This window comes from Nicotiana tomentosiformis, chromosome 6 (genome assembly GCF_000390325.3).
Source record: "Nicotiana tomentosiformis chromosome 6, ASM39032v3, whole genome shotgun sequence".
Taxonomy (NCBI): domain Eukaryota; kingdom Viridiplantae; phylum Streptophyta; class Magnoliopsida; order Solanales; family Solanaceae; genus Nicotiana; species Nicotiana tomentosiformis.
The window spans coordinates 24,040,229-24,056,564 of NC_090817.1; the positions used below are offsets into that span (position 1 = coordinate 24,040,229).

General features: G+C 33.3%; 2 protein-coding genes across 4 annotated transcripts; both read left to right on the plus strand.

Annotated features, from left to right (window-relative positions):
• Positions 1-212: 212 nt before the first annotated feature.
• On the plus strand, positions 213-2,368 carry LOC104105406 (chlorophyll a-b binding protein 13, chloroplastic). The gene is made up of 3 exons (XM_009613695.4): positions 213-650; positions 1,352-1,513; positions 1,731-2,368. The coding sequence occupies exons 1-3, from the start codon at positions 525-527 to the stop codon at positions 2,238-2,240; spliced, it is 798 nt and encodes a 265-aa protein (XP_009611990.1). The 5' UTR covers positions 213-524; the 3' UTR covers positions 2,241-2,368.
• Positions 2,369-4,099: 1,731 nt separating this feature from the next.
• On the plus strand, positions 4,100-16,132 carry LOC104105405 (uncharacterized). 3 transcript variants are annotated; one of them, XR_688351.4, is made up of 5 exons: positions 4,100-4,249; positions 6,240-6,475; positions 7,702-7,790; positions 15,576-15,608; positions 15,723-16,132. XR_688351.4 is itself a non-coding variant. In XM_009613694.4 (4 exons), exons 2-3 carry the CDS (start codon positions 6,248-6,250, stop codon positions 7,759-7,761), a joined length of 288 nt encoding a protein of 95 aa, XP_009611989.1. In that variant the 5' UTR covers positions 4,100-4,249; positions 6,240-6,247; the 3' UTR covers positions 7,762-7,790; positions 15,723-16,132. The 3 variants fall into 3 exon arrangements, 1 of the variants encoding a protein (XP_009611989.1); XR_011408408.1 differs by having other exon boundaries at positions 15,489-15,608; positions 15,723-15,851; XM_009613694.4 differs by lacking the exon at positions 15,576-15,608.
• Positions 16,133-16,336: the final 204 nt, after the last annotated feature.

The following is a 16,336-nucleotide window of genomic DNA, read 5'->3' on the forward strand; positions in this document are numbered from 1 at the left end:
GTTATATTTTTCCTCACATTAAAATGCATAAAAAGGACATACAGAAAAATATTAGTCAACGTTTTCTTCTTCATTTCTCAATAAAAATTTTGAAACTTGAGAGTCGAATTAAACATTTCAGATAGTGGGAGATTTTTTTTTTTTTTTTTTTTTTTTTTACAAAAATATTTTGTTACCTTCAAAATTTCAAGAACCAATTCCCTTTCTATATATTTGCCTACCCCAAATTGTGCTCCATTTTAAGCCTCAGTCATTGGTTATTTGCCCAGAAAAAGATAAAAATCAGGATAGGATGATATGACTTGGAGATATACTTCAAATCTTCTCAAGCCTTCTGATTGGTTAATCAGCAAAACTTAAAGCATCTCCAACCACAATTTCCATCTGTGCAATTCTAGCCACCTACGTAGGATTCTCACTCTCTATATAAATAAGAACCAGTTTCCTCTTTCAAATCATCCAAATTTCTCCAGCAGTATATTTTAATTAATCAACTGTGAATTTCAAGACTAGATTAAGAGAAAATGGCATCAATGGCAGCAACAGCAAGCTCCACCACAGTTGTTAGAGCAACCCCATTTTTGGGTCAAACCAAGAATGCTAACCCTCTTAGAGATGTTGTTCCCATGGGCTCTGCCAAATTTACCATGGTATATATTCTCATCCATCCCCATTGCCCCCTTCTCTTCCCTGTTTTAAGATTTTATCTGAGTTTAACTTTTTATGCACTAATGATATACACAATATTAATACGTGATAAAATAGTAGTAACATGTTATCACTAGTTAAGTTTACTAATGATATCAAAAGTTTTATATTGCGAGCATATATAACTTAAAAATTCTTTTTATTTTTACAGAAACCACCTAGTTAAAATCTTAAATTGATAAAAAGAGTACAAAGTAAGGAGAAAAGAAACATGCTTTGTCCTCTATAGCCATGAAAGACATAGGCCAAATACATAAGCAGCCTCTTAAACTTGTCTATTTTCTTCGCTTAAACACTCATACTAGCTCTTGTTCATATTGATCACTTAAAACTAGAGCCAAACTGTACGTATTAAGTATAATAGGTACAGTTAGAATTATTAGAGTCAATTACTAGATGATACATTAGATTTATCCCTGGCTTACACAATATACCTAGGTATAATAATACAAGGGAATCCACATCCAAAAAGAAGCAGCACAAAAGCACCTAGATTTTGCTCTAACTTTATAGCATACTCAGAGCTATTTAAACGGAGCAAACTAATTAATAAAATACACACTATATAGCCCTTCCCCTCCTGAATTCTGTTTGTATATTCTGACGGAATGTTGTCTTGCTCTTTTTCGTTTGATATGGTTAGGGAAATGATTTATGGTATGGACCAGATCGTGTCAAGTACTTGGGACCCTTTTCTGCTCAAACTCCTTCATACTTGACCGGAGAATTTCCTGGTGATTATGGATGGGACACTGCTGGTTTATCTGCTGATCCTGAAGCTTTTGCCAAGAACAGAGCTCTTGAGGTACATTACTAGTCTTATTTCCTTTTCAATTAGAGGCAAATTCATATTTTCTAGTTAGTGGTGTCAAAGTAAGTGCAATCTTATCACACACACATATAAACATTTTTTTGGCCAAAAGCAATGACTTTAGTTGAACTAATAGAATACGCCTAGATATGCTTTTATTTACATTATAATTTATTTATGGCTTTTTGCTGATTAATATTGCACAATCCAGGTTATCCATGGGAGATGGGCAATGCTTGGTGCACTAGGTTGCATCACCCCAGAAGTTCTTGAAAAATGGGTGAAAGTAGACTTCAAAGAACCAGTATGGTTCAAAGCAGGAGCTCAAATCTTCAGCGAAGGAGGACTTGACTACTTAGGCAACCCTAACCTTGTGCATGCTCAGAGTATTCTAGCTGTGCTAGGTTTCCAAGTTGTACTCATGGGACTTGTTGAAGGTTTTAGAATTAATGGACTTCCTGGAGTTGGAGAAGGCAACAATTTATACCCTGGTGGTCAATATTTTGACCCACTTGGCCTAGCCGATGACCCGACAACTTTTGCCGAGCTCAAGGTGAAGGAGATCAAGAATGGAAGGTTGGCAATGTTCTCTATGTTCGGATTCTTTGTTCAAGCTATTGTCACTGGCAAAGGACCTCTTGAGAACTTGTTGGACCACCTTGATAACCCTGTTGCTAACAATGCTTGGGTTTATGCCACAAAATTTGTTCCTGGAGCTTAAGATGATTATGTCTTAGTATGTCTCAATTCTAGTGTTTTGTGTAACTGTATCTTCAGAAATGCAAATATGTTGTAGATGAAATTATTTTTACTTTAATTGTTATACATTGATGGACGAATCGTTTTTCACACTATCAGCTTATTTATGAGTTAAATAACATGGCATCATCATTGTGTAAAAATTCTTTATGGAGAATAATTTAAATCAGTTAATTACCGTGTTATAAAACCTCCAAATATGACCAAGCAGCATCACTATTAGATGCTATGTTTCTTTTTTGTTTTTCTCTTGCAAATAACATTTTAGGAGTGCACTGATTCACACAAACACAATAGGCCAATTTGGAGCAAATATTGCGTAGAGAAAAAAAACTATGCTACACAGTCAAGTGACCTCTTTATTTAATATATTTGTTCCTCAAGGACCTTGCCCCGTGCATATAATGTAAATCATATCAAGATCAAGAGTACCGTCAATTTATCTCCTTCAGATTTGTTAGTTTGTTCAGAATTTTGTCCCTCATTAAACTCTATTTCTATTGACCCCTCCCTCTCTCTTAGTAAGCAAAATAATTGCGACAAGTTGATAACAATAATTTTCATTTTGAACCTTCTTGTTAGGTTTAATTATTAATAGGTCTTTCCTGTTTAATACTTCCCCTTCATGATTTAATATAAACAAATTTTAACAAATAAGTAATACTACACTATATGTTTTTTTTTGTTAACTCAATTATCATATATTCGTGCTTATTTACTGATGCTTTATATTTTATACTCCTATTACTTTATTATACAAATAAGGGTATATTACTGCTTAACTTATCTGTTTAATCTCAATTTTACTCTATGACTAAAATTTATTTGTTTTCTTTATATGCATAATTAATTGATGAGTTAATGGCTATTAGTGTCACATTGAGTTTTCTCTCCATTGTTGAATTCGTATGGAAAAACAAAAAGAGTACTCCCTCCATTTCAATTTATATGAACCTATTTGACTGAGTAGGGAGCTTAAGAAAAAAGAGAAGATTTTTGAACTTGTGGTACAAAGTGAGGCACATATATTTTGTGTGACTATAAATTATTGCATAAAGAAAATTATTTCCAAATATGGAAATGAGTCATTTTTTTTGGCACGGACTAAAAGGAAAATATGATCACATAAATTGAAACGGAAGAAGTATAATTTATCACTAAAAATAAGGTAGAATTGATGAGAAAATAATAAAGTTCTCCCTTATGGTTACGAATAAGTAATCTTTTAAATATGGAGTTTTTGTTTTTTTGGTCTCTATGGAATACATTAACAAACTTTATCTATAAGATTTAAAAAAAAATAAAAAAACACCAAAAAGATTCCGTCAAATTCTAAATATTTCAACACCAAAAATAGTTGAAATTGCACCTCAAGAAACTACATCGTGCACTAAAATTAGACAAAAAGTGCGCCTCTAGATGTGAGTTGCTATTAATTTTTTTATTGTTCCCGTTAAATTTAACAACTAAAGTATACTACTATTAGATAAGCAAAAAAAAAAAAAAAACAATGCTCACTTTTAGGAAAAGTTAAGGACCAAAACTTCTCAAAGGTAGGTTTAAGGGACTAATTTTAACCTACCCCAAGCATAAGGGACCATTTTTGTCACACTCTCGTGGAATTGATCAATCCAATATATTTTGCTCACAAAATAAGGGGTATGTATGAGATAATAACAATTCTAAAGGGGTCACTGTGACATTCTCTTTAAAATTTTGAGCGTTTTCTTGCAAGTCCAAATCTCCAGGGAATATCTGCTTTATAAGCAGAGGTATTATCAATTGTGGATTCAAGATACCGTGGATTCAAGATACCGTCCCTTCTAAGTAATCTGGAAACGTAGGTTTTGCGATCGGCAGTTAGAGACGATAGTGAGTTTCGTACTCTTTTTGTGTCCACAAGAAATTCTGCCGAAGAGGTCTCTGTATCCATTGTTTTCTCGTGGATTGCTGCAGATTATTTTCGTACAGGTATTTAATTTATTTTTCTGAATTTCTATTTTCTTTTATCTTTTCTAGTTTTTTTTTACTACTAGTTGAGGCTTTGATTTCATGTATCTGATACATATTGATTAGCGGTTTTTCCTTTGCTAATATTTCGAATTTTGAATGAATGTAATTTATTATTTGCTTTTGTATTGAAGGGGTAAAGTTGAATTATGGATGGTTGCATACCTATCAGACATGTGTTGTAGTTGTATATCATAGTTCTCTACGTAACCACAATTTAGCAAAACGCAAATTATCTATTTATCACTTAGGAGATTGAGTTTAACAAATTAATCAATTGATTTAGGAAATTTTGGCGAAAAACGAGAAAAAAAAAGACTTTCGAATGCATGACCACTTAAAGGTTAAGAAGATTAATGCAATTGTATTGAAGGTTATATTCAATTTTAATGGTACCTCTGACTATGTTTGTGTATTTAATTATTACCTTTTAGTCATGCATTTGTACTACCTACCTTTCTCTAGCTTTTATTTCTTATGTTGTATATAATAGAAGAATAAAGAGAAAAGGTTTTTAGCTTTCAAGTTTCTGAAGAGTGATAGAACGTATACTTAGGGACACTACAAGAGTGATAGAGAACCAGTTCGGATTTATGCTTGGTTGTCCACAACAGAGGTTATATTTTTGCTAAGGAGATTGATGGAAGTTTATCATGAGAGGAAGAAAGGAGCTTATAATAATCATTGACCTAGAGAAAACATATGATAGAGTACCTAGAAAGGTCCTTTGGTGGGTGTTGGAGAAGAAAGGAACTTATATTAAATTTATAAATGCCATAAAGGACTAGTGTGAGCATAATAGTAGGAGATATAAAGGAGTTTCACATAACCGTGGATTTACACTAGACACTAGGGGTCGCCATTGAGGCCATACTTGTTTACCAACCCAACACAGTACGAGATGAGGTGCCATTGTGTATGCTATTTGCTGACATATAGTGCTTATTGACAATACCAGTAAAAGTGTCAACCAAAAGCTTGAATTATGGAGAAGCATTATAGAGAGTAAAGGGTTTATGATAAGCAGAAGTAGATTAAATATATGCACCACAAGTTTAGTCAACATAAGAATAGCAAAGTCGAGGTTAGATTAGACGGGATTGTAGTTCCTAAATAGTAAATACAAACATTTAGATATTTAGGCTCGTTGTTTTAAGTGAATAAAATGATAGATGAATATGTTTTACATAGATCAAAATCGAATGGTTGAAATGGAGAAGTTCTACCAGAGTGTTATGCGATAAAATGATGCATGTCAGAAAAAGGGAAGATAAGTTCTGTCAAATAGTATTTGACTAACAATATTATATGAGAGTGAATCTTGGGCAGTTTAAGTCCAGCACATCCACAATATGAGTGTCACAGAGATGAGAGACTAACCAAGAGTAGAAATGACCATATTTGCGAGAAGGTTTAAGTAGCACACATCAAGGATAAAATAAGAAAATGTCGCATAAGATGGTTTGATCATGTTTTGCATCGACTGTTAAATGGACTGGTCCGTAGATGGAAATCATGGTGAGTGTGAAGGTGATAAAAAGGACCGAGATAGACCTGAAATCACTTGGAAGTAAGTTGTCTTGAATGACCTACAATCTCTTGGAATCCGTGCTGATTTAGCAAAATGTAGTGCACGAAGAAAAGATCTATATAGATGATACCTATTCGTTAAGAATATGTTTTAGTCATGTTAGCACTTTACTTTATGTCCTATATGCCGATCTCAACTCGTTTAGAACTGATGTGTAGTAGTTGTTTTCTTAAAATTATAGCTAGTTGATGTGTAATTTCAAAACCTCAGTAGCATGGTTTGCTAAAGTGCATTTACTGTCTCTGTTCTGTACATATATAGGCAACTTAAGTAGCATAGAGGGGTGAAACTTTGCCTTCTTCAATATTCTCTTTTGAGGTTCTGATTTATCCTTGCATTAATCTGTCTTTTTATCTATAGGTGGTTCAATGGATCATTTCTATCAAGTTAATCAAAACATTGCCCTAAATCACCCTGAAGGTGGCCTCCCTAGCACCCAATCTTCTAAAAATTCACTGAAGCAGATGGCGTCTGAAGAGAAAACGGAAGCAGTTCATGAAGAAATGAAGAGAATGAGCAGACTTCCACCTAGCAGTGCATATGCCACTCATCGAATGCGTGTCCTAAACAAAATCCTGCAACTTCTTTCTATTCAGGTACATGGTGCATACAACTTCCCCCCCCCCCCAAAAAAAATATTTTTGGTTTGGGGGGGGGGGGGAGATATGCATGTATAGGATATATGGTCACTGAGATCTCTTTCTCTTATTTTATAGTAGTTGTACTTTACTGTTGTACACTATGGGAAAAGGAGACTTGTTTAAACTTCTTATTCGAGCACATCTCATGTCTTGCTTGATGTTCATTTCTGCAATTCTACACTATCCAGGGTTGAATTCACTGATAACGGCCTATTGTCATTTATCTGGAGTGTCTCAAGCATTTGATATGTGGTCTTCAGCATGGCTTATTACTGACTTCTACTGCTATCTTATAGATTTATTCAGTAGAAAATACTTAGAGGGCTGAGACTTCGTGTATGGGGAAAATGCCTTGCGATTTACTTTCTCAATGTACTCCATGCATAAGTATCACCTAAAGTTGTCGGATTCTTGGCATTTGGATCTTCTTATAATTTTGGGTAAATTCAAGGCAGTAGAAAGAGATATTTCCTGAATGAATTCTGCTCTATATCAGTTGATTAGCATTAAAAATTGCTAACTCGATTTTGTGTATTCAAAAAAACAGTATGAATTTGCTACCACCGCAGATTAATAGTTGTTTATGCACGAAGGAAAAGTAAATTTTCCTGAACAAGTATGGATTTTGCCTCATATAATAGAGATTGTCTCTTGCTAGTTTTAGGAATCCTCTTGATCCTTCAAAACAGATTGGCCTATTTGTGTTCTCCTCTTCCTTTAACATACTCAGTTAAAGAATATCACCCTTTCAGCTCCTATCAGAGAAGAATTGGTTTGATTGAAATTCATACCAGACCCAATATGTATATCTGCTTGTGGCTGTTGTTCCCTTTTGCCCACGTGAAAATTTTGGCATATTGTCTGATCAGTAGTCAGTTCTAGTCAAGCAGTTATTCGGTGGGCATACAATGCTAGCGCTATTTGCTTATAGGGTAATTGTTGGAGAAACCGGTATAGAATTCCTCTGATGTTTTCTGGTCTTTCATGCTTTGTTTCACAATCATGATTTGTACAAGAGCAAGTTTATATTTAGAAGGAAGTAAACATGTATCTCTACAGTCACTTGACTCCTTGCTAGTGGACATTCTATCTTATAAGTGTATCATAGATTTCTTATGGCTTTATGTTTTTTTTTAAACATATGGGGTTTTCATGTTTTTGTTGTCTCACATTTTATGCAGAGAACCACTTCACAGGATGAGGAGTTGGAATTGCTATTTTCTGGGCTCTCTCTAGGATGATGATAAGAAGCAAACTTCATATTCCCACGGTTAGTTTATCAGATTATTCAGTGGTTCCATTATGTTGCTTACTTCATCTTAGGATTTGATCGCATCTTTGGTCTCTTTTCAATGTATCTTTCTATTTTCTTTTTGAAACATTTAGCACATTAACAGTAGATGTTGTTATGGTTGTTAAATGAATTATACTTGTTACATAGTAAGTCTGTAATTAGACTTGTTATCTCAATTATCTAGTGCATAATCTACCAAGTCAAATTCCGGCAGTTGATTTTACCTTGAACTTTTACCTGGAACCTTTGGTTCCAGGTGAATTAATGCTGAAAGTACCAGGGCACAATCACTACTCTATTGCTAAGTTTGTTTATTGAGCTCCTTAGCTTGTCCAAATCAGCAAATTAATTGAAAGATTGAGCAGGTTCCAGGTGAATTAATGCTGAAAGTACCAGGGCACAATCACTACTCTATTGCTAAGTTTGTTTATTGAGCTCCTTAGCTTGTCCAAATCAGCAAATTAATTGAAAGATTGAGCTGCTTATCTAGTTTATTGCTGATTGCTTTATTGGCTGTTTCTATTAATAAAAAGTGCTTCATGTACCCTTTCACAGGAAAAATATTGTATCATCTGTAGTATGCATACATCTTTTCATGAAAGTTCAGAAGTATAAAATATAAATAACTGTTTTTTCATTGAAGATGATTCCCAGCTATAAACAAGAAGGAGAGGAAATAATTCTTTCCGATTAAATGCTCAAGCTTGATTACTTCCCTCCCTTAGTGTGTCACGCTATGCTGGAAAATGCATTGTTGCTACCTCCCTCTTTTTGGTCTTTCCCATCTATCTTTCTAGTCAAATAACCTTGAGAAAGATGCATGATAGAGATCAGCAGCTGGCTAAGAGAGCCAGCTTGAATTCATGAAGTCCATTTTATGTTCTAAAGCGACTTTGAAAAAAACTACGTGAATGGGTCGCCTTTCTCTCTTGCTTCTTTCTTCTTTCATGTTTTTGATTGGACGGATTATTTATATGTGCTCTTTGTCTATGATTTGCTATCATTGTTGTTAAAAGGAAATCAAGATGGAAAATATTTTGGTTTTACAGTTAATGATGGGTAACTAGCAAAATAATTTGCTTTTGCTTTTGTTTCCCCTTTCCTCACTATATTGCTTTCATATTTATCCAATTGACAAGACAATAGCAGGTTGGTGATTCACTACAAAAATGGAAAGTCTTATCTTATTGATGAGTTCCTAGTTGTGTGAAAATTTGCAACTCTCGTCTAAGTTCTTTATTTTATTTATAAGAACCTTTAGAAAGATTGACTTAGCTTGATTACCTTGCAGCTATTATGAAGTTGAGTGTTGTTTGCCCTAAGTTTATGATGAAACCACCGAAGGAGTTGACCAAGAACTTGAACTATATGTCACATATCTTGGCTATGTCTTTTAGGAGAATGCCAGGAAAAATGAAGATGTAGCACTTAAATTTGAAATATGATTTCTGAAATGAAGGAGTGTTGCGGAGTGTTATACAACAGGAACATACCTACCAAACTACCAAAGTGAGCTGCAAGTTTTACAGAACGGTTGAGAGACAAAATATGTTATATAGGAGCGTAAGTCCCAACATATCCACGAGAAAAGTGTTATATAAATGTAGATTTTAAGGTGGGTGTACTGTCGTACAAAGTTAGACAAGATCAGAAATGATCACATACGACATGGGGTGAGGTATCAGGTGGAGAATAAATATGAGACATTTGCTTGGGAATGTTTATGCATGTTCTATGTTGACCTTCCAATGCACTAGCCTTTAGATGTAACACTGTTTGAAAGTGTTAAATTAGGACAAGTATACCTAAATTCACTAGGAGCGAAGTCTTAGAAGGCCTACTTTTTCTTGGAATACATGCAAATTAAGTTATACATTAGACATATTTATATTTAGATAACAACAGCACAACAAATAATTGCCTAAGATGCGATAGCATTTTGGAGTACTTGCTTCCTTTATGGCATCCACATATTCTTTGTCATCATCCAATAAGCCAAGTGCGTAACATGCATTTCTAAAAGTGGGATGGTCATAATTGTTGACTTTTTAAGGTCCTCATAACATGTTGGACCTTTAATGACATACAACAGTAATGTGAGATAATATAGCTCGTTAGTTCCCGGCGAAACAAAGAAAAATCCTCCCAATAGAAAATACATAAGTTTTTCTCTTCTACATCTTTTCAATTTTTATTTCCACACAAGCTTAAAGAGAAAATTCTGCATAATTTAATTCTTTTGTTTCAGGCAATGTCTTATTTGCCTCAAACCAACATAAAACTTTGATTCCTTTATGAATATGACAATATCATCAATTGCATCATCATGAGAATATGACATTCTGTTCATCTGAAAGATAAAATGCTAATCTTACCAGAAGAAGTTTTCTGTGGTGAATTTGGAAATCTAAATATTCTCCAAACAACTTTACATGGTGATATATATCGACAATCATAATACATATTGATTTCATCAACATTTGAATATTTGATTCATGTAAGAAAAAACAACGGTGACATAATCATATCCTTTATTAACATACTTAAATAGTACTTAATTGATCTTGATTGATTGCACCATTCCATATTAATATGAGCATCATACTTTGATAATAAAAATCGGTTGTGTGGCACCACATCCCTGCTATCCAAGTCAATACTATCTTTCTTGATATTTTTACCATTATCTTTTCTTTTTATAAACATGATATCCATCTTCATAAATTGTGGTTGACTTAACAAACTTTTGTGCAAAGTGCTTTGTACATCTCTTATTCTGCATGCAGTGAGAAGATTTTCTAGCAGAACCACATGGGTCATGCATCATGAAATTTTACACTGCCTTATAATAATGAGGATCATCCAGTTCATCTAGTATTTCTTCTGAAACTATTCATTCAATATCTGCAGCAGTGAGATATTTATTATGCTCATGAAGGAAAAACAAAATGTGAGCATGAGGCTGCCCTGGTTTTTGGAACTCAACCTTATAAATCACTGCACCGAAAGAATTTATTAGATAAATAAATAGTTGAATCTATATTTTAAAAACATTAGCTTATGTAAAATAAATTAAAAAATTAATTATTATTTTAGAAGTTGAATTGTACACCTGCTTTTACTCTCCCTCCTTTATTACGCGATCTAATTGATTTTGAAAACCCTAAATAAAATGTCCGGACGATCCTAAAATTTAAGACCCTACTCTTTACAAATCTACTAATCATAAGCCACTTTGGGTTGCAAGTAAACGTGATGAAAAAATCAGGGTAGCCGTCCGTTTGCATATTGCCATAACATTTTGATAATTTTGAAGCATGTGTTGTGCACCCAATGTGAAGTTGGACAAGAGAATTATCATTTCCTTGAGAAGAAGGATTAATTTCTGTATGCAAAACTGCATCTGCTAATTCTTTGTACATGTGAGCTCTTAACTGTTTTTGATGAATCCTATTAACCTCAATCAAGAAGATCTGATCATTGTATATGCATCAACCGAGCATTGCTGAAATAATCTTTCGGAGAACACTTCATCCTTTCTTTCTTAAAGATTGTAAACAAAATATTCTCGCATGCTAACACATTGTCTTCCTAGAATTGATTCATTATCTTTGTTGAAGGAATTAATACCCTCTCTGTAGCCATTTTCATCATACGAAAAGTAAAGGATATTGCAGACCTAAATACGAAACATTCAATTCATTTATCCTTTAGGTTTCAATAATGATATTTTTGTAATCTAGATAGTTCAAATCCTCCCGCCACCAACACAACCTCAAAAATCGTCGGTAAGTTGTATCTTCTTCTGTCGGTGCCCCTTTACCCTATCAATCTAAGTCTAACATTGGAGCTTATGTTTTCTTGAAATCTATTACTTACCATTCTAAATGTCTTAGCCAAAATATTGTGGCCTTCAAACATTTGCTTCATATCATCAACAATCTTAGGAAATCTTTTTTTAATGATTTGACCATGATTACGAAGAAAATAGTTTATGAAACTAATATCCCTGTCTTTTGATTTAAAATCTTATTTACAAATTATTATTCAGGAATTATAAAATACTATCCTCATAACATGATTTTATTTTTCATTTTCTGCACAAACTTTGGGGTGGATCCTTCAGGTGGCAATAAACTTTCATTTTGATGATAATTATGCAGAGACAAATTGAATGTTCTTGGTCACCTTGATTGATAGAGACATCAACCTTTCCCCCTATTGATGTAAATGAGAATATAGAATTATAACTTCTAATATCCTCTTGAAAATGGTCACTTTTAGGACATGGGTAAACTAAGAGTTGGGGAATGATAAACTATATATGAATGCGAATATTCTTTTAATAAGTTTTAAGATATGTTTGCTCTAGCAAGTAGTTTTTGTTTTGAAATAGAACTAACTTTTAGTTGTATTTTTTGTTTTTGTGTTTTGGAATCATGATTATAATCTGAACTGACTTAATTCCTTGTGTTATTGTATTGAGTTGATAGTAGAAAAGTTATTGGAAAATTTTGAAATATCCGAGAACTACGTATTTGAACCTTTATGCTGCTATATTCTATAAATAACGATAAGAAGGAATTTGTGAATGCTTTATGTAAGTTTAGTGAATGAATCAAAAATTTAATAGTCAATTTAAAACAATAATACAATGAATTAAGTCACTTCGGACTATAGTCATGATTCCAGACGACAAACAAAAATACAACTACAAATTACTTCTGGTTCATGTAAAAAATTACTTGCTAGAAATTAAATTATTTGACTAAAGTATCTCATATAATTTCTTGTAGATGTAGCATTTTATGTTGTTTGGATCGGACTAGAGGAAACATCTATTTTGTCTTATGAAAAGAATAGCCACATTTCATATATAGTTTATTATTCTCCAACTCTTATTTTATGTTGGTCTCGAAATTGACCATTTTCGAGAGAGTATTAAGAGTTACTATTCTATATTTTCTTTTACATCAATGCGGGGAAAAGTTTATGTTTCTGTCATCAAACATGGGGACCAAAAACATTCAAGATGTCTAGGTAGAATTATCATTAAATTGAAAGTTTATTGCCCCTAGGGATCCACCCGAGTTTGCATAATTATATATTTACGATATAAAAAATGAAATGGAAAATAGAACTCATGCTATGAAGTTAGTATTTTATCATTCCCGAATAATAAGTTTGCAAAGGATAAATGAATTGAATGGTGCCTATTTAAGTCCGCAATATCCTTTACTTTTTCTATATGGTGAGGATTGCTACAGAGAGGACATTCCTTTCGAGGGAGATGATGAATCAATTTGAGAAAAAACAATGTGTTAACATGCGAGAATAATTTGCTTACAGAATTTAAGAAAGGGAGAATGAACTTCCAATGATTTTGTGTTCCCGAAGATTATTTAAGCAATTCTTGGTTTATGCATATACAATTATTGAATCTTCTCAATTGAGGTGTATTAGGATTTATCAAAAACAGTTGAGAGATCTCGTGTTTAAAGGTTAGCTGAGTAGTTTTACATGGAAAATTAATCCTTTTTCTCAAGGATAGTTTTACCAGCCAGCTTCACAGGGGTGCATGGAACATGCTTAAAAAATATCAAGATTCTTTGGCAATATGCAAATGGGTTAGATTTCCTAATATGCTTACTTGCAACCCAAAGTGGCCTTAGACTCGTAGATTTGTAGAGGGCCTCATATCTTGATTTTTCTTCATGAGCATAATAAATATCAACCATTGCAGATATTAGTTGAATAATTACGAAAGAAATACTAGATGAATTGCATGATCCTTATTTTTATAAGGTTGTAAAAAATTTCACGATGCATGATTCATGTTGTTCTGTTAGAAATCTTCTCTTTGAGTGTATAATGGGAGATGTACAAAACACTTTCAAATAAGTCTATTGAGTCAACCACAATTGATGAAGATGAGTATTTTGTTTATAAAAGAAGACAGATAATGGTAAAACTATAAGAAAATATGGTATTGACTTGGATAGCAACATGTATGTGGTGCCGTAGGGTCGGTTCAGATTATTAAAGTATGATGCTCATATTAATGTGGAATGATGCAATCAATCAAGATCGATTAATTACTTATCTAAGTATGTTAATAAAGGATATGATCGTGTCACTGCTACTTTTTTCTCAAAGTGTACATGAGGAAATTCATCAAGTGATGATGAAATGTGTATCATAATTATTGATATATATATATATATATCACTGAAAAATATTTGGCTTTCTAATTCACAATAGTGAACCTCCTATGGAGGACTAGCATTTCATCTTCCTGATGAACAACATGTCATATTTTCTGTTCTTCAATAATGTTGCTAATAGACCGAGTGTAAAGGAATCAATATTTTAAGCTGGTTTGAGCAAATAAAACATTGTCTGAAGCAAGAGAATTAACTTATGTAGAATTTCCTCTTAAGTTTCTGTGGAAACAAATTTTTGTATTTTTTGTTGGGAGGCTTTTCTTTATTTCGCTCGGGACTAGCGAGCTAATATTATCTGAAATTATTGTTAAATGTCATTAGGTCCAATATGCTTTGGATCTTAAAAAGAATCAATAATTATAACGATCTAACTTTTAAAGATGCATATTATGCACTTGGCCTATTGGATGATGACAAAAAATATGTGAATGCCATAAAGGATGAAAGTATCGGGGGAATGCCATTATATCGTAAGCAATTATTTGCTAGGCATATTTACATTAAGTCTGGTGTTTTACATGAGTCCTTTTAGTTTGTTAAAAGATTGTACAGTGGCAAGATAGGTTTGGCATTTTGATAATTCGTGGATTTAGAGTACCTCTAACATGGTAGACAATTATCGTGTTGTAAAATGAAACTGTTCCAAGTATAGGAACGGATTTAGAAGATTCGTATAACCTATATCAACTAGTTTGGGATTGGCGTCTCGTCTTTATTGTTTATTTAGTTTCTTCCTTTATTTTATTGAATGTCTTGAAAATTTAGTTTTTCCATGAAGAATTAATAAGTTAACAAATGAATGAGAGGCATGAAAACCCTGAGAAGCTCAAATTGTTGGAATTTTTTGTTTGGATTTGTAGCCTTAGAAAATGATTTGATGATCATGGATTCTATACCTTATTAGATGTAATCTTTAGTTACAATATTTCAAAAATAATCTCATTGGTTTCCCTCGAATAATTTCATATAAAATGAGTCGCAAACACTCTGTAATATTCCAAAATGTCAAAGCATGAAAATTTTTAGGGAATCAGAGTTTTGACAGACAATTCTTTTTGCCTATTTACCGGCCTACAAAATTATGCTAATCCTTGTCAATTTCATTTATTTAGTGTCATCATTATTTCCCAATTATGGCTAAGTTGCTCTGCATTATAATCCTTAACCCTTATGGATAGCTTAGTGTTAGTCTTGCTATGCAAGTTTGGAGGAATGCCAAAGCAATAAAATGCAGCCGAGTCTGACCCCCAAACACTGGTTTTCTGGCATCAAATACATGTGTATATTTGGTTAGTTCAGGAAAGCTAGTGAATTATTAAAGCTATGACTAGCCAGCATCCTACATGTTGAGTATCAGCTTCATAAGTAGGCAGAGGGAGGGTTGACATGTCTGCGATGTCTTAATTTTGATAATGATCTGAATTCCCTCTGATTTTGTTGTTTACTTTAGGGTCCAAATCCAAATAGATAGTGGCCCTGGCTTTTCATGATGAATTCATTTGATGACTTTTTAACTAAAACATCCTTCGATTTACAGAAGTTTTTTGGTTCGTCTGATCAAGCATTTCAGGTAACCTTTCTTGGGTATTTGGTTCCGCTGCCTACTTGAGCGTGTGTTTCTTTTGCCTCTGCTGTTATATATTCTTCTTGTAGGTGTGACTAGAATTGCTTCAATCTGTTGCAGGTGCATCTGTAAATTGTAATGCTGCTTAAACTTTTGGTTGGTCTGGAAGTTGAGCATTGAAGAGTGGTTGTGGTTTCAAATCTGATGGTCATCCTTTATCCTGCCTTTACATGTATAGCCTCCAATGGTGTACGAGCGGGAAAAGGAAAAAAGGTTTCTGTTGGTTTGGCTTTAGGAGGTGTATATATGCAGGAAAGGTTTCTCAGGCTCGTATCATATATAGTTGTGTTGTTGTTAATGCATCTTTCAACACATCGTTATTTGCTGTTATGTTTTATTATCAAAAGCACTGCCCCTATTGTAACTAGGCAATATTTAAGTCTTGCATTCGTGAGCCAGTTGACTATGAGTCCTACTATATTATATAATAAATTCAATAAAAAGGCGTATCCTTTTAAAATTATATTAAAGTCAGTTCTATGTTTTGTTTGATTTTGTTCATAAATTAGTACATTGATGTAGTTTTTGTTTTTCATAAATGGATTCAAACTGAACCTAAAACACCTCGGTGGGTAGTAGCAAATAAATATATATGAAGTTTTGATGTATAGATTTGGAAATGGTTCTTTTTCCTTTTTTCCCCTTATTCGAACTGAGCCACAAACACCTGTGGT